The 23919-nt window shown below is 37.9% G+C and overlaps 3 protein-coding genes across 7 annotated transcripts; all 3 read left to right on the plus strand.

Annotated features, from left to right (window-relative positions):
* The first annotated feature begins 2303 nt into the window (after nucleotides 1–2303).
* On the plus strand, nucleotides 2304–7523 carry LOC149385190 (putative germin-like protein 2-1). 5 transcript variants are annotated; one of them, XM_089625266.1, is made up of 3 exons: nucleotides 2304–2334; nucleotides 6857–6934; nucleotides 7006–7523. In XM_089625266.1, exons 1-3 carry the CDS (start codon nucleotides 2325–2327, stop codon nucleotides 7521–7523), a joined length of 606 nt encoding a protein of 201 aa, XP_089481392.1. In that variant the 5' UTR covers nucleotides 2304–2324. The 5 variants fall into 5 exon arrangements, with proteins under 5 accessions (XP_089481392.1, XP_089481389.1, XP_089481390.1 ...); XM_089625263.1 differs by lacking the exon at nucleotides 2304–2334 and adding an exon at nucleotides 4446–4469 and having other exon boundaries at nucleotides 6838–6934; XM_089625264.1 differs by lacking the exon at nucleotides 2304–2334 and having other exon boundaries at nucleotides 6823–6941; nucleotides 7004–7523.
* A 9140-nt stretch (nucleotides 7524–16663) lies between these two features.
* Nucleotides 16664–18377, plus strand: LOC149385191 (putative germin-like protein 2-1). Its single transcript, XM_089626632.1, has 2 exons — nucleotides 16664–17014; nucleotides 17562–18377. The coding sequence occupies exons 1-2, from the start codon at nucleotides 16900–16902 to the stop codon at nucleotides 18095–18097; spliced, it is 651 nt and encodes a 216-aa protein (XP_089482758.1). The 5' UTR covers nucleotides 16664–16899; the 3' UTR covers nucleotides 18098–18377.
* A 312-nt stretch (nucleotides 18378–18689) lies between these two features.
* LOC149385192 (putative germin-like protein 2-3) lies at nucleotides 18690–19915 on the plus strand. Its single transcript, XM_089626266.1, has 2 exons — nucleotides 18690–18798; nucleotides 19380–19915. The coding sequence occupies exons 1-2, from the start codon at nucleotides 18690–18692 to the stop codon at nucleotides 19913–19915; spliced, it is 645 nt and encodes a 214-aa protein (XP_089482392.1).
* The last annotated feature ends 4004 nt before the right edge of the window (nucleotides 19916–23919 follow it).

Genomic DNA, 23919 nt, shown 5'->3' on the forward strand with positions numbered 1-23919 from the left:
AGTTCTTTGGTTCCAGTGAGTGAAATCCATTCTAATCACGTAAATGAAAAGAACCGATCATGATGAGGTAATATGTCGGTATATTTGTGTTTTTGCAATCGTGTTTGTGTTTGTGGATAAGTAGATTTGTGTTTATTTGTGTTAATGTCTATGTAAATTTGTGTTCGTTGATATATGGGTGTGATTTTAGCTTTCGGGAAGGATGAAGAGGATGGGAAATTCGTGTTAATTCATGGTAGGATGTTCAATGGTAATTCGTGTTAATTCATGTTAATTCGTTCAGTGTTAATTCATTCATTCCGAGTGGCTGCTTCGGGTGGATTCAGAAGCGGAGAAAGCGAGGGAGACTCTGCGTTTTCGGCCAGAAAATCGGTGGCTCAAGTCGAAGCGGCGAGCCTGTGCTTTATATGGAGTCACTTCTTTGGGCAGAGCGGGTCGAAGCGGAGGCAGTGAAAGTCAGGGAGGCTCTGCGTCTCAAGTTAGAGAATTGGCGGCTCGAGAAGGATGACAACTTGACTCAGCGGTGAAGATCTTGTATATTTTTCATATTTTCATTGAATTTTTTAATCTATTATCTATTGTAATGGTTTTCATTTATTTATTTATTTATTTTTGTTAATAGATATGTGGTAACTTTTCATTTAAATCAAGGATATTTTTATCTGATTAGGTTGGTTGATGTGGTTTATTGGCTATTCCACAAAATAAACTAAACATTGGTTATTTCGAAAAATTTATGTTTCAAATTGGCTAGTCTACAATGATCCCTATATATATATATTTTTTTGCAAGGTTTTAATTACTTAGTGAAATTACTAAACGTGTTATAAGATTGTTGTTCAACTAATGGGTGAAACAATTTGTTGAACAATTTTCGAGAGGTGAACAATTGATAATGTTATATGAGTTGCACATTTTGCCTGAACCCAACCTATATACATTTCAAGAGGTGCACAATTGATAACTCTGCAGACTCATTGAAGCATAAGAAAGTCTCAAGAGGTTGGAAGGCCAAAAACGAATGCGCGTGTACTCAGATTGAATGAAGAAGATGCAAAAGGCATCAACTATATGACAAGTCAGTTTTACTGTTAATGAGAGTTATGCATACATATTTGTAGATTAAGGAACATCACATTAATGATTAGCAAATAGAATAATGAATGACGCTCAATTGGAGAAACGAATTCTTCTTTATCCCCTTTTACGATGTCCACTTTGGGTGGAGAAATATGTCAATTTATGTATTGGTACATGAATATACTTATATACATAGATGAACGTGTACTTAAATATTTTGACGTTATCCTAGGAACTGATTGGCTAAGCACTAGTTATATGACAACATGTTGTCATCAAGAAGGTTAATTTTTGACCACCGTAAAAGAATATGCTCCAATTTCTCATCTACTTTAGTTTGAAACTCCAATTTCAACTTATGTTCTCTTTAAAAGAATATGTTAATTTTTTACCACCGTAAAAGAATATATTCCAATTTTTGACCACCGTAAAAGAATATGTTCCAATTCTAATCAATATACTTTCACAACGATGATGAGCCCACTACACACTTAGCGTTGATTTTGGAATAGACTATGAGAACATAAGTTGTACACTAAATTTTTCTAACTAAGAGTTTTTTTTTAGTAAAGTAATATTCTTAGAACCCGTGGTATCCAAGGAAGGTATACGTTGAGGTCTTAAAGAATAAAAAGATATCAATGGTAAGTTTACAATGGAAAAATAAGAAGATTGATGAGGCTACATGTGAGCACGAACAAGACATGAGAGAATGATACCCCACCTTATTCCTAAGTTTCGAGAATGAAACTTTTTCGAGAGGTTAATATTGTAACCCATCGGGTTATCTGGTCTTGTTACATATATAAAACTGTAAAACTCAAAAGTTGTGATATACATAGACTTGCATTTGAGTTTTATATAGTTTGTAACCTCTCTCTACAGTTATAATAGTGAATTTTGGAGATAATGACTTGAATTTGCACAAAAAAAGGGGACCCAAGGGAATTATTAAAGAAATTGGGGTCTAAAATGAGAAGCTACCGGTTTTATTGGATAAAAGTTAGATTTCCTCTCTTTTTCCTTTATTTCACTCTCGAGAATCAGGGATACGAATTTTAAGAAAGAAAGAGCAAAGATTTGAAATGGATCTCAAAGAATTTCTCTCAAGTCATGGTAAAGACTTCACGTCATTTTCATCTTCCAATATTTTGTTCAAAACCAATATATAAAGTGTAAGAGTTTTGATTGGACTTGTGATATCAGATTGGGGTTTTTTAATTTCTAGGGTTTGAGTTTTGGTTATGAGCTTGTGTTTAATTCTATGATGCTTTATTGACAATTGTTAAAGGTTTCCTCGTGTGATTAAGTTTATCTCTTGGGTTGTGATTTTCAATTTTGATTTAAGGAATATTTTTGAAAATATGTGTATGCTCGTTTTGGCTCTAAAAAAAATAAAGTTTGAAAATCCTAGTTTGTGCAATGGAGAATGAACAAAGCAAATCTGGAAAATTGCTTTTGAAACTGCAAAAACTGTTTGAGAAGAAGGATCATTTTGGATGTGCTTTGTACATTAATGGATTTTTTTTTATTATTTTCATAAACGGTAGACTCTGTGAGGTTTCTAAGAAACTAAATAACATGTTGATCCAATACGTTTTGAAATAGATATGATTTTCTGAAGTTCTGTTTTCGAAACTGTTTTGAATAGAAATGTTTGTCCGACTTTTCTTCAGAAAAAAAAAGAAATGTTTGTCCATCTTTGTGTCTCCACGGGATACTTTTGGATTGGCAATAGAACTCTAAAATTGTATTATAGTATATTGTTAGAAAGCTCTAGATGCCTTCTTTGGCCAGCCTTTGAAATCAACATGTTTCGAGTTTTCAAACTCAAGTTATGGTTCTTTTTGTAAGAGTTGTGCATAATCGGACACAGTAGGAAGACATTAAAGTTTTTCAAGGGGTTTATAATTGTTGTAGAACTTGTTATCAAACCAGATATCAAGTAGTATGATTTTAACCAGACCTTTCCAAAAATTAGTAGAGATATTAACTTAGATGAATGCCTAAAGAACATATAAGTAGGTTGTTTTGTGTCTACCGATGAACTTCAAGGAATTGAATCAAGAGTACACATTCAAGCGTTTAGGATCAGCCATCGACCACTGAGAACACTTGGCTGGATAAAGTTGGACATCATTAACAATTGGAGCATACGTTTAAGGACGTCATTTCTTGAAAATAATTGTAAGTGGAACTTGCACTGCGACATCAGGGATCAGGTTTGGTGTATTTATTACTTGTGATCTAGATTAAATCGAGCTAGTAATTAAAGAATATACCAAGACTCTTACCTAAAGAACCAGGAGGATAATCGAGTGACGGCTTAACCAGTAAAGCTTTGTTTAGAGATTAAGTCTCTTTAATATGGTTAGAGAAGTTAGAACCCAACCTTTATGTGTTAATTGTTATGTGCTTTCTCTGAAGCGAGGAAGTGTTTTGATTCTCATGAGTCGAGGAGATAGGGTGTCAGATAAGAGGGTACTTATACGCCATTATTCAAAAGCAAGTGTGATACTTGTCACAAGTGTCTCATATTCAATTCTCAAACTTAGTGACGCAAACAGAGAAAGACAAGAGCAATCAATCCATGTATAATAACCCTAATAGCAGTAATGCGGGTCCCATGGATTATAAGTGTATATTGCAAAGTACTACAAAAGAAAAAAAAAATCAGCGCAAATCGTATACATATATTTTCGTAAACTAGTATATATATATATATATATATATATCGAGATGTTTCTTTTTTAAAGTGTAATATTTGTACGCAATATATAGAAAGAGAAGCTGACACACGTCTCTTAGAGAGTAAGAGAGAAGCTCCTAGGGGAGAGCGTCATAACTCCCCCTCGAGAATAGCCATGATCGACCAAAAACATAGTAAGCCCATAACAGGTCCTAGGTGCTTGTTTCAAGCCATATAGAGTCTTCTTCAGCTTGTAGACATAGTCATGATGGTGATGATCTTCAAATCACTTAGGCAGAGCAACATGTGCTTCTTTAGTAAGAAATTCATTAAGGAAAGCACTCTTGACATCAATCTGATGAACTTTAAAGTTCAAATGGCAAGTCAAGGCAATCAACATATCACGATTTGCCCCCAAACGAGTAACTGGAGCAAAGTCTTCTTTTTCTTCTTCTTCTCCGCCTTCTTCTTCTTCTCCTCCTTTTCCGCCTTCTTCTTCTTCTCCTCCTTCTCCTTCTCCTTCTCATTCTCCTCATCCTTCTTCTTCTTCTTCTTCTTCTTCTTCTTCTTCTTCTTCTTCTTCTTCTTCTTCTTTCCAAATGTGAAGGCTCCTTCTTCAATCTCCAATCTTTACCTTTGATTTAGGTTTTCTCTATAAAGTGGTATCCCTTTTCAAATGAACATAAAAAATTATATGGTCATTTTCGTAGCATTCTAGATCCTTGTATTTGATCCAAGTGTCAAAATAAGAAAAAAAAAGATGGAAAAAAAGAAGGTGATGACTACAAAAAGGCGCGTCCGACGCGCTTTTCTTTGGAATCCTCAGAAACAAACTGCGGAATTCTCCTTGAAATGCCCTTAACTTCTTTTTTTTTTTTTCCAAATAAATATGCATTAGAAAGCTAAGAGAAAGCTCTACTCAATGTTGTCTATGATTAATCTAAAATCTTCAATTCAAAATCTCGGAACCATGTAAAAGAAGGAATCATATTTCTTGTTTCGCTCTAACTTATCCAAAAAGTCTTTGAATGACTCCAAAATTGCTCCATTACCCTTAAAAGACATGCAGCTATCTGAAATCGTATACAATCTAAGAAATTGAAAAATGACATCAACATATCTAAGAAAATGTCTCGATTCATGATAAAAAGATATTGTTAAGTGTGAATGAATCGCACTTATCACAATCCTCAATAAATTTCAATCAAAGACCGATTTGCTCAACTTTTATTATCAAGCTTTTGGGGAAAGGTAGATGATTTGAAGTTCATGAGTCCCACGATATTATCTTGGAAGTTGCTCTATAGTTACAACATCTCTATTTTCCATGTCTTTGTATTTTTAATTACTAAATTAACTTAATTAGTTTCCATGTAAAATTATAATTTTTTATTAACTTAACTCTTATATAAATATGGCTCTCAGTTCTCATAATTCATAAGAAGTAGAATATTTTTCCTTTCTCTTTCTCTTGCAAATTCTACAGTTTTGTCTAAAAACTTTACTTGGTCAAGCATTGCTCGTCTGTTGAATAGGTTATTCAATTAAGGATTGTTGCATGACCCCTGATGCTAACTAATATTTCTTTAGTTTCTCATAAAAAAAAAACTAATATTTCTTTTGGTTTTGCGCTCAAGTCATGTACATACTTTCAATATAAGTTGGAGCCTAAAGGTACGCGACGGTATTCCTAATGCTTGGTTAGAAGTGAGAACTTACAGAAATATGTTGCATGCCATTTTAAATTCTGATGCGGAATTTAACGTCAAAATAGCATTGAAACAAAAGTTGAAATAGAAAAATAATGAAGAAAAGCAATATCGCAACAGAATATTTATCGTAATGACTACTTACCAAACCAGTTTTAACTCCTTGTACAATGTCGCAATATTGTATAGTCTAAGAACCTAGTCTATTAACTAATAATAGAATAACAGCTAAGTTAGAGCAGCTTCACTGAAAACAGAAAGATCCGTTAAAAATAGCAAGTGCCAGTATAGTATGGATCTTCCAGCGGCTCCAATTATATCAGCTTCCCTTATTCGGTAAAATAATCTTCTTAGTTCTGGTTGTGTCACTCTGTTATTCCATTCTGGTTAATTGTTCTAGATCTTTTATCGTTCAAAGCTAGAAACGATATATAGACCAATTATGTAATTGGAAATAAGTACGTACATGACAAGTGTAGCTAGCAAGCAATTATCGTTAGCATTAAATAATTATAAATATAAAACTCAAGATTAAGCTATGTAATTAACAAAAATGATATATTGGATTTTTATTTTCAACATAAAATTATGATTAAAACTTGTATATATATATATATATATATATATATATATATATATATCTTTATTTAAAATTTCAGCATACTGATCCGGAATAAAAAATTATTCTGTATAATGTTAAAACCGCAAAATAAAAAATTTAATATTATGATATAATCAAATATGTAACAATGAAAAAAAAAGAGAAACTTACAAAAATATGTCTTCATAGTTTGAATTAATTATGTTAAAATTTACCCCGAATTCTTTGTTATATTCCCCAACATCTCTAATAACGAAAATATATTCAAATGCGATGCGACATAGACGAATAACTATGGCACAAAAGTACGTAACAATAAAAGACACAGAATACCACATAATAATTATTTTATAAATATTATATACAAAAAAAAAACACGGTATGTCGAAGAAGACAAAAATAGAGCACCGGTATTGCCCAACATACAGAGACATTCGGGCATTATAATTTGTGGCAATTAATTAAAGAAGCGAACGAAACTGCCGGTATAGCCATATTACACAACTTCTAGTCTCTTGACAAAAGTATACGCCGTTTCTGCATGAAAAATATATCTATATATTCGCAGGACTACACTACTCTCATTAAACTCGTATATCCATTCATACGTAAGATTTTTTCATATTCTAAAACAGTATTCAAAGCATTATTACCTAAGATCTCTCCAATCCACATATCAAAAACCTTGAAAGCTAGCTTTTAAAAAAAGCTAAACAAGAGGTTTTCTAAAAGAGTCGTTCAAAATGGCTTCTCAACACGTAATTCTAGCTTTAGTAGTTGCTTCCATGAGCTACTTCGCAATGGCTTTTGATCCAAGCCCTCTTCAAGATTTCTGCGTCAAAACCCCCAACGCAGGTACTAAATAATTAAACATATATTAATAAACTCCCTCGTACTTATTTCATTTGCGTAATCATGTATTACAGTGTGCAAAGATCCGAGGTACGTCTCGCCCCAGGATTTCTTCTTCAGCGGACTTCAAAACGCAGGCAACACGGCAAACCCGGTGGGGTCACGAGTGACACCCGTGAATGTGGCCCAAATCCCAGGACTCAACACTCTTGGAGTATCGCTGGCGCGTGTGGACTACGCTCCGTTTGGTATCAACCCGCCACACACGCATCCGAGGGCCACCGAGATATTGACCGTCATCCAAGGGATTCTCGAAGTTGGTTTCGTCACGTCGAACCCGGACAACCAGCTCTTCCAGAAGGTCCTCCACCCGGGTGACGTGTTCGTGTTCCCGATCGGCCTCGTCCACTTCCAGAGGAACATCGGAAAAGGCCACGCTGTCGCTATCGCCGCTCTGAGCAGCCAGAACCCGGGGGTTATCACCATCGCCAACGCGGTTTTCGGGTCCAAGCCTGACCTCTCTCCTGATCTTCTTGCCAGGGCCTTCCAGTTGAATAGGAAATTTGTCGCTAGTTTGCAGGCCAAGTTCTAGTCTCTCTGTGTTGATTAATTTATGAGTAAATTCTAAGAGTTTTGAAGATATACTATATGGTCGTGTGATTTGTTTGCGGTTGATTTGGTTATGTTTTATTGTCTAGGTCTTGAGTGTGATGGTGTGGTGGCCTTCAGAACTCGTGTTGGACTACATTTCATCCGCAGTTCATTTTAAGATGATATTATTAGAAAGTGGAGATTCTACGGGTGTGAAACCCAATGCTAAATAAATGGTTTCCCCCTTTTTGTTCTCCATGTCTCCTCAAAAGACTAAGTCTCGACGTTAATTATTAAGTAAATAAAAAATATATAATAATAATAAGGGCGATGCGGCTATCTAGCTATTTTTAAGTTTAAGTTTCACAAAATAGCAAAAAATTTCAAAATTAAGACGAAGTAGCCCAAAATTTAAAAAACTTCGAAAAATACCCTTGTACTTGTCACACTATCGTTACTAGGTTACCCTAAAACACAACTCTTTTGACAAAAAACTCTAAAACGCTGTCGATTAATCGATATCACCGTTCGAACGCCATCACCATTTTTGTCGCTATCTTCATCGCCATCTCCGTCTATCTCCTTCGATCTCGTCCCCATCTTCGTCACCATCTCCATCTATCTCCGTCGATCTCGTCGCCATCATCGTCGATCACCATCTTTGTCGGAATCTCTTCCTATCTTCGTCGATCTCGACGCAATTTCAGTTCCACGCGCTGTAGTCTAAAGGAGATGCCGGTCATTTCAACAACAACGATTTTCAGATCGATGAATCTCTAGTCGTGACGCAGACGGCGTCCGGTGATCACTAGTACAAAAAAGACCTTTGGGTGCGACTTTTTTCGCACCCAAAAGTCAATTTTCGCACCCAATGATATCTTTAGCTGCGACATTGGGTGCGAATTTTCCGCACCCGAAAGTCCGCACCTAAAAGTCTTGGGTGCGAAAAGTCGCACCCAAAAGTCTTGACTTTCGGGTGCGACATTTAGGTGCGACTTTCCGCACCTAAAGTCGTGATGGGTGCGTTAATCACGCGTAAACTCCTATCTCCCAAGCTTAAATCCAACGAGTTCTCAAGGATTTTTATTATCTCTAGAGTGTTTTTTGATGGATTTTCAGGTCTATATGAGTTCTACTAGTGTTTAGAGTCTCAATATGGAAAAATAAGCTAATCGGAGTCAAAACGGAGCAAAAACGAAGAAAAGAAGCGAATAAAACATTTTTTCCAACTCCGCGCGCCGCGATGTCCATTTTGCGCACCGCGCGGAGTGGGAATTCTGCAGCAAAAGCCACAGAGTCTTACGTGCGAACCGCGCGGAAGCGAAATGAAGGACCGCGCGGCGCGCGGTCATCCTGACAGACTTCGTTAACTTCAATTTTTTTAGCGATTCTCAGCCATTGGATGAGATTTGAAGGCTTAGATTGCTCCGAAAACAAGCCCATTCAACCTTAAAAAGACAAATCTATTCAGAAGAAGGCATGCATGAAAGAATTTTTGAGGGAATCATCCAAGAACACTTTTTCATCTTTTAGTTTTTCTTATTTTTTTGAAATTTTTCCAGCATTTTGTTCATACTTTGTAGCTCAAATTTGAAGACAAGGATTGAGTTACTGAGTTCTACCATTTCTACGACCTTAAACAGAGTTCTTCAAGTTGCTAAGACAACATTTTGGTGATTCTCTCCTTGCTTTCACCCTCATTCCTCCATTCATCTCCAAGAATTACAAGGTAACATTTCTAAATTCGAAATTTTTTGGATAATTCTTGATATATGGACGGTCTTAGGGTGTTGTTGATGCTTGTTTGGTTGTGGAAATTCAATTTGGGTGTTCATAATTCAAGTACTTTGTTGGAATTGGCATGCACACTAGGTGTTCGATAAAATACCCAAGTGAAAATCCTTGCACGAAAATAGACATATGAGATGTGATTTTTTTGAATTTGTGTTTGAGGGGATAGATAAGTTCATGATATAAGCATTAGCTCCAACAACGTTCACTTATTACGTGCTTATTTGTGTAGATGCACCGAGCGTCATCGTCGCAGACCCAACCCAAGAGAGTCCGTCGAATGGGAGTCGCATTGCCTCGACCATCGACAATGCTTGAGGGTGTGGGAGACGCGTGGGACGTTATCTCCAAAAAGGGGTTGATTCTCGAGCGCACCCTAGAGCCCATTCGACAATGCGGAGATATGGTGGCTCAAATCGAGGCGCTTGGGTGGGTAAATTTGTGCAACATCACTACTCCGGCCTCACCGAAACTAGTACGGGAATTCTACGCCAATATCTCGGTGATGGACGGCAATGTAGTTCGGGTCCGGAATGTGAGCATCAACATCTCGCCGGCCGCTCTCAACGCATATCTCGGCATCCCGGAGCCCGAGAATGATGACTACTTCAACATCACGATCCAACCGCAATGGGAAGAGTGGATCCGTTTACTTGCCTACCCCGGTGCCACGTACAAGACGAAGACCGTGCACGGGCAACTAGTCCCAAGCTTCCTCCCGATCTCGAGTATCAACCGCTTCGCCAAGGCGTGGCAATATTTCATTTGTGCCTCAATCCTCCCAAACTTGCGGCCACACCAACTCGACCATCAACGACTAGCTCTATTGGCATGCATCGTTACGGGAAAAGGGATCAACATCGGGAGGCTCCTACGAGAAAGGTTCTTGTTCTGTGTGAGACGTGACACCGATGTCACGCTTGGCCACGGCGGGCTAATCACGCAACTCTTCCTTGACGCCAAGCTCAAAATTCCAAACTCCGAGCAACGTGCACCGCTTGGAGCCCCGATCAATGAGGATAAGATTATGAATCTTCCGCAATGGAAGCATGGGCAAGCACACCCACGCGGCTGGGGATTTACCGATCGACGTCCCGGAACGCTATCAAGTGGGCCCCAACGCCTCTATCTTTGACGAGCCCAACGTTGAGCAACCACCGCCACCGGGCCGAGCCGAAGGACCACCGGCGGGGAACCATAATCAAGATCTAATGGCCATGATGCACAACTTTGCGCAACAATTGGGCCGCATCGACGACAATGTGCTCACCCTCGGTAACCGGACCAACGTGCTTGGGAGCTTCCTCAACGATTTCGGGGAGCGCGCGCGCACGGGAGCGGGACGAATTTCATCGGAGTGTCTACAACCAATGGACGTCTCGCCAACACTAATATTACGCCCCCTCCCGATGCGAGTACCGGTGTCTATTCCGACGTCCCCGTCTACCCGGCCTACCCACAACGCCTCATGGAGCCATATCCTTTCTATCCTCCATGGGAGCCAAGCCAATAGGCTCCTCCCCAAGCCAACGATGACAACATGACGAGGACGAGGACGAGGACGAGGAGTATGACAAGGACGAGGACGAGGAGTATGACGAGAACGAGTAGAGGAGTTTGACCACCCCCGCAAGGTATGTACTTTTCTCCCGTTCTATTTACATTGAGGACAATGTCTGTTTTAAGTTTGGGGGGGAAAGTTTTTCTTATCTTGCGGGGTATGTTTTTTTGTACATAAATCGGATAGCTTAATTTCATTTTTTTTCTCTGTGTGGTTTCTAGTAGAATTTATGCTCAAATGCCAATGATCCACTTGTGATAGCCAATGATATTAAAACTTTCAATCATAGATAGTGAAAATAGACCCATGTGCTACCTTGTGTGAAAGAAGTTTAGTGAGCTAGGTTGTTGCCAACTAGACCTAAATTTTGTATGTCTCGAAGCTAGGAAACCTTGAGGAGTAGTCTAGCTAATCGTTTGAAAGAAAACACCAAACACACTAGAGCCCTCTTCGATCTCTAATTGAAGCGAAATTAAGTGCACATTGATCTAGCAAGGATGATTTAGGCATTAGGTATAGCCTGTCAAGCCAAAAAGCCAACCCATGTTTGTTTATCCTTTAGAACCCACTCATAAAAGGCCAAACACTATCCATTCTCGATACTTAGTCAGAAAAAGCCGAGCCGATGATTTGAAAATCCCACAAAGAACCCCATTGACTTTAGCGACTCTTGAGTGACATGAGTGAATTCTTTCTATTTTATGACATGTTCTCCGACTAGTCTCTACGTGTTTTATAGGCCATTAGACTCCACGCCGGTGATTAGTTATTTTTATTTTTTTTTCTTTCTCAGCATTTTATTGTTATATACCGAAAAAAGAGAGAAATATATCTAAAAAAAAAGTGTTTATTTTTATGTTGGCGTGGTGTTCTATTTTTTTTAGAGACTTGTCGTCTGTTTTTGTTGAGTCGAAGTTTGGGGGGAGAAAAGCACGGGAAATAAAAACACTAAGTAAAATGTTCTAGTTGGGCAGAATTTGATGCCAAGAACGTAGGGATGGGTAAGTGAGTGAACTTCATGTCAGGGTTGTATTTTTGGGTGAGATTTGAGTCGCTAAAGTTGATGTTTGAGCCACTAAAATTTCCTTTCCATACCTTTGACCTTACCTTGAACATTACAAGCCTTTTAAGACCTAATTGACGAGCTAGAAATGAGGTGTGCACATTAGTAGAGAGAAGAGAGAAGAGGGGGCATATGGTTGTGTCAAATTGAAACTAATTCCTATTCATTTTCGATTTTGTGTTCTCTTGATGACGGTTAGAAAGACTTTGAGACTAGGATTCCGAAAGTTCACGAGATGGTAAGCATTGTAAAATAAGTCTAAGGTGACATGAGCTCACAAGACTGCTTTTACATTTGGTAGTCGGTTTAAAAACTTGAAAAGGTGGGTTTTCATGTCTATATAAATTTGAGTTGAAGCATTGACAAGTGTTTGAGGCAAAATTTTTTAGCATTAGAATTTTATCCATATAGTTCATCCTTCTTTCTTTTTCTTTTGATTTGTGTGTGTTTCATTTTCTTTTGTTACTTGAGGACAAGTCACGGTTTAAGTTTTGGGGGATTTGATAGGTGCGTTAATCACGCGTAAACTCCTATCTCCCAAGCTTAAATCCAACGAGTTCTCAAGGATTTTTATTATCTCTAGAGTGTTTTTGATGGATTTTCAGGTCTATATGGGTTCTACTAGTGTTTAGAGTCTCAATATGGAAAAATAAGCTAATCGGAGTCAAAACGGAGCGAAAACGAAGAAAAGAAGCGAAGAAAACATTTTTTCCAACTCCGCACGCCGCGAGGTCCATTTCGCGCGCCGCGCGGAGTGAGAATTCTGCAGCAAAAGCCACAGAGTCTTACGCGCGAACCGCGCAGAAGCGAAATGAAGGACCGTGCGGCGTGCAGGGTGAAGCGCGCGACGCGCGATCATCCTGACAGACTTCGTTAACTTCAATATTTTTAGCGATTCTCAGCCATTGGATGAGATTTGAAGGCTTAGATTGCTCCGAAAACAAGCTCATTCAACCTTAAAAAGACAAATCTATTCAGAAGAAGGCATGCATGAAAGAATTTTTGAGGGAATCAACCAAGAACACTTTTTCATCTTTTAGTTTTTCTTCTTTTTTTGAAATTTTTCCAGCATTTTGTTCATACTTTGTAGCTCAAATTTGAAGACAAGGATTGAGTTGCTGAGTTCTACCATTGCTACGACCTTAAACAGTGTTCTATTCTCTATCTCTTACTCTTTTTTTTAATTCAAGTATGATTTCTTTTGCTTCATTGTTCTTGTGTTCATCTTTGTGTATGTTTATTGTCATAGTCATCAATACGAACTAATCTCATGTAGGGCTATGGTGTAGCTGGTTCATTACGATGTAGGATTCATGATATTAGAATTGTTAGGTTGTTGTTTTTCTCATCACTTTTACTTAATCCATAACTATGCTTAATGCTTGTATGAATGTCATGAACTCATGCTTGTTTTATGTTCAACTCTAATGCTTGAGAAAGATTAGGTTGTTGTGTTTTTGCGTGGATTACTAGAATTCATTCCTAGGCTAGATATAGCTAGGTTGTTCTAGACTCGTGAGAATACTCTTGTTTTTTTTATGCTAGTCGTGCTTGTTAGGAGTTGAGATCGAGAGATGATATTACGGTATCGGTTTATATTGTTAGATGCTTGAGAGAGATCTATCAATTCTATTAAAGTTAGTATGAGTAGTGAAAAGTGTGAATCTCAATAGCTTGTTTCTTTTCTTAATTCAGCGAATCCAAGTTGTTTTGTGAACCCGTGAACCATAGTCCTTCCCTTTATCCAATAGAATTTTTGTGCATCTAGTTATTTGATTTTGTGATGTGTTAGTTAAATTTTGTGACAACAATCCAATCAACTATATTTAGTTCTATATTAGCTTGTAATTATCGGATTCCTTATTTAGCTAATCCTCGAGGGATCGACTCGTTCTTATGATTTATTACTATTCCGACCACGTGCACTTGCGTGTGCGAGAAAATTCGCAACAAGTCGCACCTAAAAAGTCACAAAAAAATGGCGACGGCTTATACAGGCCAGGTATCTCCGTCCCTCTTGCACATAGCCAGCAAGATTGCCGTGGCGTTTTCCTTGTTCCGAGGCAGACCCGTCCAGGACCGGGATGGCTCCGGCCTCCGCGATCAAGAATCAAACCCTACACACATGATCAAACACACACACATACACACCCACACACAAAAAAACACATATACACAAACACTCACCCCACACACACGGTCAAACCCAAAAATCAAACCCTAGAATCCAGAATAAAAATTGGTGAAAAGAATTTCTTACCGAATCCAAAAACCCTAAAATCAATTCCAAACCCTAATCCTAAAATCCATCTTAGGTTTGATTTCTTACCTAATCTTTGTGAGATTCACTCTTATCGGGGGTTTTACTCTCTCTTCCTCCGGCGTTCTTTCTCGGGCGGCGGCCACGGCGAGCTCGCGGCGGTGGCGCTTTGCTCGGTCGAGGCGCGCGGTAGAGTTTGGTCGAGGAACTGAGCTACGTGAAGACGAAGAAGATGAAATGGAGGAGATGTATCGGCCGATACTCTTCTCTCGGCTCTCTCTCTCCTTCTCTCGGTCTCTCTCTTTCCCTTTCTCTCTTCTTTCTTTTCTTTCTTTCCTTTCCTTTCTTTCTTTCTTTCTTTTCTTTTCTTTTCTTCTTTTTTTTTTCCTTTCCCGTTTCTTTCTTTCTCTCGTGTTGGTGAAAACAAATAAGAGGACTTTTGGGTGCGACTTTGTCGCACACCTAAAGGTATGATGAACTTTTGGGTGCGAAAAGTCGCACTCGAAAGTAGTTTTGGGTGCGACTTTTAGGTGCGAAAAGTCGCACCCAAAAGTCATCCGCACCAAAAAACTGTATTTGTTGTAGTGGATGCGTTGTAGATCAATCACCACCGACGATCCGGCTGTGGAGAGTTCGGCTTCAGTAATTCTCAGCACGTGAGCTTCACCGTTAAGACGTGTTCGAGGAAAGAGCTCTCGTCTGGTTGGAGAGCTGGATCGTATTCAGCAATTGCAAAGACATTATTGAAGCGGGTGAATTAGGCAACCACGACCGTCCTCAACAGCCTCCGATCAAGAAAACGAATCCGAACAAGAAATTCTCCAGCTCGAAAAGGCCATTTCCGGTGAGTACGAATCACCAACAGAAAGATTATTCTCTCTCAATTTTGAAATGGCCTCATTACGAAAATCCTAACCTGATGAAGAATTGTGGCCAATTGATGAAGCACAAGCATGCGTGGGTCGTCAACAAGCCGTCAATGTGATCGGGATTTGTTGCCTAATTTTGATGGAATTTGTTTTGAAAATATTTTGTATATATAAAAAGTGAATTAAAAAAATAGTGGATTAAAATTTTAGACACTTAAATTAATTAATTTGAAATTCTTGGAAAACGGGTTCACTCAAAATATTAAAAGTATATTAGTAATTTTACACTATAAGTAGATAAAATACACTAACTTATGAAAGTTTGGCTATTTTGCTAAACACTTAATTTGAATTGACTATTTCGTACAAAATTTCCAAATAATAATAATAATGTGATAATCTGGTATATCTTGATTTAACGGACACAAGGAAGACATGAAGAAGGGGGATTGAGGATCTTAATTTCCAATTAATGTACTGATTCATCAAGTCGCCAATGTTTTTCATACAAGTATGTTGGTTTCGGCCCATCTAGTGGGCTGAATAAATATCAGGGCTTTAGCCCAATTGCCAATTAAAAGGAAATTATAATAATAAAACAGAAAATTAAAAAAATAGTCAATTTAAACATTTGACATCGGTAAATAGCTAACGTTTAATAAATTTTAGATAAATAGCCGTAAATAATGACGTGGCCTAATATATGGAGATGACTATTTATCTAATATTTACGTCTGTAAATACATAAAAATGACTATTTACTTAAAATTTACCAAACGTTTGACTATTTAGCAATATCAAACGTTTAAATTAACTATTTTTCTAATGACCCATAATAAAAAGACACATGTTTTGGTGTGTCCCACAGTTAAGAGGAGGGAAAAAAGAAAGATGAAGAAAGTTAGGATTTTGGACAATTTATAAGAAGTTTGGTAGTCAAACAGTGTCCACTTTGTATAATTAGCTATCTAAACCATCATTTAAAAAATTGGCACCAATGCGAAGGTTTCAACGAGACTATTATTTTGTGTTAAGCAAAGAGCTACTTGATACACTCTATTTGAATTTTAAAAGAAAGAAAAACTGAATTTTTATTCAATTTTTAGAACCTGTGTCTATTTTATTAGCAAGTATATTCTATTCAACTTTATAACACTCACTGAGAAAAAAAAAATTTAAAAATAAATGACCAAATAGCAATCTGAAATAGCGCAGTAGTAAGTTAGTAACAACTACAAAAGGTTTCTTTTTTATTTACTAGATAGACTATACTTAATAATTTCCTGACATGAACTAAATGCGATACACTGTAATTTAACCAGGCTCGGGTCTTTTATGGAAGTTCACCCTTTAGCAATAATTAAGTATCCTAATTATTGTCTTGGCGTGAGGGAAACTATGAGTACCAGCGTTGGGCCATAAACAAAGAAAGCACGCAGTGACCACTTTAAACTCATATAATCACTGTACGTTTCCACTAAAAAATAGGGGTTGCTGTTGAAGCACGCTTGGTCCATGGACCCAATGTTATTTAATTAAACTTTATACTTATTTCCATTAAACGCAACATCAATGTTCTTTCTGTTACTGCTCTGATATATCTCTTTCTATCTGCTGAACTGTTTTTACTTTTTTTTCCCTTCTGAAAGGCGGTCGTCTAAACTTATATATAAAGATGTTACAAACTTTATGGTGCTCTACAAACATTAGAGCAGAACCCCTTCAGAATATTATATATTATTAGATTTTATCACATCAATCGTTGTAGTTCTTCTATCAATCGTTGTAGTCAAATACTTTTAGTAGTTAATTAGATTATACTCAACTTAATTAATGGCAAATTCAGACGTGGCCATTATATTTGTTGTCGCTGTATATTTATGGGTAACCTTTGCAACTGGTCAATATCCTCTTCAAGATTTCTGCGTCGCAGACCCTACGATCGGCGGTATGACTACCTATCTCCTCTATTTATCACATTTTACACGTACACTCTTATTCGGTTTATACGGTAAATTCGAAGCCCTATATTTAACCATGATTCACCCATTCTCTATGGCCATTCAAATTGATAAATCAACGTCTCTAGCTATATATTTGCGAGATCATTTTCCTAAGATCTTATTTACTTGCTTCCATGCATATTATTGGTTAAATTTGAGTACGTACACGATCATTAATGTACGAAGTAAAAATTAATTAACTTATTCTAGTAAGACTTCTCATTGAAAAATACATCCGCTGAACAATTTTAAATTTATTTTTAATTCAAAACCTGGGATTCAATTTTATTACCAATTGTAGAGAATTTCTTAATTACATAACTTTTGTTGTGGTAGATCTGTAAGCCACATAATTTTTTAAATAATGAACACTAATTAATCGATTGGACCACAATTTGGTGACTAAAACTCAGCTAGCTAGGTGATGATGTCAATAATTGAAAGCAAATAAAGACTCGTTAATCTAAGTATGGTGAGCTCAATTGAATGCAGTGGTGATGAACGGTCTTCCCTGCAAGACACCAAATAGCGTTGGATCCGATGATTTCTTCTTTACTGGACTGAACCGAACAGGCAACACATCGAACCAGTTAGGGTTGGCAGTGACCCAAGTGAGCGTCAGAGAAATCCCGGGACTAAACACGCTCGGGATATCACTCGTGCGCATTGACTATTCCTCGGGAGGAGTCAATCCTCCACACACTCATCCTCGCGCCTCGGAGGTCTTGACCGTCTTAGAAGGCAGTCTCGAGGTCGGCTTCATGACGTCGAGCCCCGAAAACCGTCAGATCACGAAAGTGTTGCAAAAAGGCGACGTTTTCGTGTTTCCAATAGGGCTCGTCCATTACCAGAAGAATGTGGGGCCCGGGAGTGCCGTGGCCCTCGCGGCGCTTAGTAGCCAAAACCCCGGTGTGGTCATTATATCTGGGGCTGTGTTCGGATCAGTTCCTGATATTGGCGACGACGTTTTGATGAAATCTTTCCAGCTTGGTAAGGGAGTTATTGATGATCTCAAGTCAAAGTTTTAGTCAACAAGCCAAACAAGGGAGAGATATTTGAGGCCCTAGCGTTTTTATGTTTCTATGCTCATGAAAAAATACTAGCTTTTGGAATAATCATTTATGTACTGTCTATTATTGTGATAGGTCAGTGATTAGGTCAAAAGCAAGTAGTAACTCGTAAGTTTTCGTCGATTGTTTTTGTTTTTTCAACGCCTCTTCTTCATACTGTTGGTGATGTCCGGTTCATTAATATTTTTAACCCAACATTGTTCGAGTATTTTAAAGCTGACGATGTTTTTTTTGACAACCTCTTGACACATTGCAAGCTACTTTCATGAGCCGAAATTTTAACCAAAATCCTCTCTTGGATGGTAATACAATTGGCACCGAAATAATCTGCAGACAAGCATGACTAAAAAAGAAATCGTAAAGACGCATGTAATTTGCATGAGTAATCTGCATTACAACTAAAACAACGCATATATAAAAGATACCGTCAAATATCAGTACCTAGAAAGCACTACAGTTTGCTTTGTTTTTGGGCACACAAAAAAGGTCTCAATCTTGTCAACAGTTTTCCTATAAAAGCTGAGACCAAACCATCACAACCAAAATTTAAATGGATGTCTCTATTGTTTCGGTAGGCATTCAAGCACTATTTTTCTTGTCCACTGCCCTAGCCTCTCAACTGATTCAGGATTTCTGCGTCGCTGATCCAAAAAGTCAAGGTACCGAAAAAAAAAAAAAAATTCACTTCAATACTTGAACCTGATATTTAGTTGTCACATTTATTGACGTGGTAAACAGTTAAAAACTTTGCAATGGCGAAAATTCTAATTATTCATCGGGGCTGAAAATGAATCCTACTACCGTATGTTTATATTGAATTTATATAAATAAATTGACCAGCCAAGTTATCTTTATAAAAAAATTGGCATCTTTAACACAATATGATTTCCTTCAAAGTCTCTACATCATTAAAAAATAAAAAAATTAGAAAAATAGTCAACTTAAACGTTTGATATTGCTAAGTAGCCATTAAATATCAGGTAAATAGTCATAAATGATGGCGTGACTTAATATGACAGTGGTTATATTTTACTTAATATTTACGTGTGTGAATATATAAAATTGACTATTTACCTAATATTTACAAAACTTTAGCTATTTAGCAATTCTCAAACGTTTAAGTGGACTATTTTGCTAAATTACCCTTAAAAAAATCTTCAATGACATTCAACAACGTGTACGCGTGTATACCTATGTATAAACATGACATGAATGTGTATATACACATTGTTTTTGGCAGTGTTAGCTAACGGGATGAGTTGTAAAGAGGCAAGCCAAGTCCGGGCAGAGGACTTCTTCTACGCGGGGCTCCACCTCGCCGGAGAAATCACGAGTACAGCGGGCACAAAGGTGACACCGGTGACCTCGGCCCAAGTCCCGGGCCTGAACACTCTCGGGATCTCGCTGGCCCGCATAGACTTCGGGCCGTGGGGTATAAACCCGCCACACACCCACCCACGGGCCACCGAGGTGTTGGCCCTCCTACAAGGCACGCTCGAGGTCGGCTTCGTCACTGCCAGCCCCGCCAACCGCCACGTCACCAAGACCCTCCAGAGGGGCGACGTGTTCGTGTTCCCCCTCGGCCTCGTCCACTACCAGCGCAACGTGGGACCCACCGCCGCTGCGGCAATATCTGCCTTTAGTAGTCAGAACCCGGGCGTCGTCACTGTTGCCGAGGCAATCTTTGGATCAGCGCCCGATATTTCGTCGGATATTCTTGTTAGGGCTTTCCAAGTCGACGACACTGTCATAAGCTTCTTGAAGTCCAAGTTCTAGCCTCCTGACTCCTGATCAACCTCCATTTGCTTTAAGAGAGTATTTATATGAAAATAACTGAGAAATATTATTCTAGAATTTCTAAAAAATATTTGATTTTTTTTATACTGTGAAAATTCCAAATGAAAGATACCATGTCGTGTATAAATCTGGTTTCCAAGTCTATAGTGAGTTTGAATTTTTACTCCATTTTGGTAGTATTTTTCATTTTAATTTGTTAGTTATAGTATGATCCAAACCCAAACAAAAGACGCAAATGTCGTGTTAGAGACAAGCAATGGAACTAACAAAAAACAGACTACAAATGAATCAAAGCTCAACGCCGATCACAATTCCTGAGCGAGAAATGATGAACACAAATGGCGCAAAGAACACAAATTAGTATTTACAAGATATTTTTATCATTGGTTCGGATTTAATGCATATCCTATCCAAGTCAGGGTGTGAGACCATGCTATATTTTCGAATCCCCTATCAAGCAATCACCGATACTCTGGTGAAGAGCAGTTCTCTTCCTTACGAAAATGGCTTCCGAACCATCTTCAAAGCAAGAATCTCTTTCTCACTCAAGATCTATCTCCCAACACTTGTTTAGTTTATGTGATTCTCACCTTGATACAATTATGACCCACCTAATAACAACGAATCATAGGTCCTTAAATACACAAGCTATACCTAACTAACGGTTCGTGTCAATTCATTGACTTTCGTTGCTGACATGGCTCAATAATAAATTACATAGGTTCACAAATCTCTACCTAGTCTTGTCATTTAGTCTTCGTTCGATAGTTGATCTCTATTACTCTTCTTGGTTTCCAAGATCTGACCAATCTCAGCAATCCAAATTCCTCTTAGAACCTGCTGACATGAAATGGTATAGAGATGGAAAATTTCGGGTTGACACTTGTGGCTATCTACTATCGACTTGCTATTGATCACATACTTGATGACGTGCAGACATATATCTATGTGCTTTGTTCTCAGTCTGCTCACCGCGTGGAGAATTATCGTGATTCACGTTGGCGGAATAATAGATTTCTAAATGATTTAGATTTTACGAAAACACGAACTATATATAGATCTAGTTTCTAATTTAAAATTCGATTAACAACTAATCAAAAATCAATTGCAATAACACTACAACAGTTACAAGTTACAGCCGCGATAAACACTACAACAGTTACAAGTCCAATATATCGTGGCTAAATTGGATTTAGCCGCAGCAAATATCGCAGTTCTAGTTCCGTATCTATTTGTAAACAGCCGCGAAATGTCACGACTAATGTTGAGACAGTCTCTCGCCAATATTAGTGCATAAATTATTTCCGCCTTGTAGAGAGAGTTCTTTTAATCGTGACAAATGTTGCAACTATATTTATATTTTTTATTATTAATATATTTAACATAATATATTTTGATTTATAATAAATTAAACAAGAGTTTGGACAAAAGTCATACTAATAAAAAAAAACATAATGTACATATAAAACGCTATTCATAATGAGTTTCTGAACCTGATCGACAGGTTCTCTTCCTAGCTCCTTGTTGGAGTAGCAATCCAAGTCCCACATCGGAAAAATATGCAAGAATTTTCTTGGATATAAGAGTCCCACCAACTCCAAAAGTATGAGGTCTTTTGGGAATGTGCTCAAGGACAAAATCGTGCGGGCTTAGCCCAAAGCAGACAATATCATACTAATGTAGAGTTATGATGAGGTGGCAGCCAACACCGTGGAGAACGGGGGCCCTACAAATGGTATCAGAGCCAAAGGTTCAAGAGCACTGGGAGTTTGGGATGCGTTTGCGATGTGGAATGAGAAGCCCTCAATGTGATAATCTCGCAATGAAAATGTCTTGTGTCGAAAGTCATCCTGACAATGACGTTAGTCAGGCGGCGTGTCCCGTTGGCGCCAAATGGTGGTACAAGATTATTTCGCTGGAGGGGAGGCCACGTATATGTGGTTCTTGGTTTGAGGGGAGGATTGTTGGGGTAGCAACCCAAGTCCCACATCAGAAAAGTATGCACTAAGATGCTTGGCTAGGTAGAGTCTAAGTGCTACCGACGGTCCCGACATCGAACTATGTCCTCAAATCTACAAAATCTCGAGGAATCGGAAGCAGAGCATCTATGTTAGCCATGTGAAATGCGGTCACAAGATTCTTAATCTAATTTTTATGAGTGGTCTCAACCATGAATGATACATATAAACCAATTATGCAAGCGATCCCTCAAATTTTGGAGCTATCTTTCACGTATGAGAATAAATCATTCATTAGTATACCTAGAAGTAATGAATAACAAGAAGATAAGTAGAAGTTTAAATTAAAAATCAAATCCGGCGAAAAGCTACTTAGTCTAATTTTGGCCACATTTATGCCAAATTTATAAATTTTTATAGCAAAATTAGACAAAAATCTTTATCTTAATATTTATACTACAAAGTGAAGAGGAGTTGAGAGACACGAAAAAATTTCGGAATTTCATAATACACGAAAAAATTTCGGAATTTCATAATACACGAGGAACTCTCCTCTTTGATACGTTTCCATGTGGAACTTTTTATCACGAACACTAGATCGCTCAAACACAGACTATAAATAGATAATATCACCAATACTATTTTATCACCTCCAATAATAAGTTTAATTTATCTACACAAAAAAAGCAAGAATTATATTATTATTTTTCGATCAAATGCTAATGGCCGGGTCACTAGAAGTAGGGATGGCAATTTGACCCGTTACCCGCGTTCCGGCCCGTTACCCGATTCATTCGGGTCGGATAATACCCGTTCTTTTTGGGTAAACGGGTAAACGGGTAATACCCGTTACGGTTTTAACGGGTCCGGGTATGGGTAACGGAATAGTCATCCCGTACCTGGTTACCCGGGACCCGACCCGTTAACTTTTAAATATTTAAAAAGATAATAAATTTTTATATGTTGCAATGAAGATGACCAAATTTACAATGAAGATAATCAATTTGCAATGAAGATTTCTTTTGTATTATTTATTTATTTATTTTGAATTTTAATGTTTTTTATATTGTAGTAACACTTTGATATTTTTCACCTAAATTTTATTATTTTTAAACTTTATATTGTTGATGGATTTTTATTTTATAAACGGGTAAGCGGGTCTACCCGACCCGCTACCCTTTTTTTAAACCGGGTAAACGGGTAACGGGTCTAATATTTTTAACCCGCTTACCCGGCGGGTATCCCCGTTACCCGGCCCGTCTCAAAATCCGGGTAAACGGGTCCGGGTAACGGGTAAAAAATTATAGCGGGTACGGGTAACGGAATAGGTGTACCCGGCTTTACCCGTACCCGTTGCCATCCCTAACTAGAAGTGCCTCCAATATTGGCGCAGTAGAACCCGTGTAAATTAAGGTTTGTAAAGATATGCATTCGGAGCTGCTAAATTCGCTTTTCATCACGGGATTTAATCCAATTAGTTATAAACATTAAACATACTAAACACAAGCACTACATACACACAATTTTGTTTACTTTTTAATATCATCATTAGCCAGCTGAGCGGCCAAGTCTCTAATTTTTATAATCACATGAACATATTTCTGTATAATGGAAAGCAGTAGAGGGCGGGTCGAGGTGATCAATCAAACGTTGGAAACGTGGAAGCCAATGCCAGTCAGGAACGTGTCGCCTGATCCGAAGAAGCTAACAACGCGGCCTCCTTTGACGGGAAGAGTGAAGTATGTGCTGTCGTCGGTGCCATCTTCGGTGCCCCATGATTTAGTAATTCCCAGACTGGTAGTGAATTTCAGCCATCTCACCACTGGAGTCTCCGCAAAATGCACTGCCCCATATCGCCCACTTACTTCAGTTATGTAATCCCCTTCTTGCAGGGTAATCTGGAATAACATGTAGAGTTCATACACAAGCCTAAGTTTTTTATTTTTGTATATATAAATATTTAATATTCAGCTGGAAAGCAAAGAGGAATAAATAAAAAATAAAAAAAAATAAAAAAACTCAGTG

Source organism: Urtica dioica, chromosome 9 (assembly GCF_054948205.1).
Source record: "Urtica dioica subsp. dioica isolate 48M chromosome 9, U.dioica_male_clone48M_v1_H2, whole genome shotgun sequence".
Lineage (NCBI taxonomy): Eukaryota > Viridiplantae > Streptophyta > Magnoliopsida > Rosales > Urticaceae > Urtica > Urtica dioica.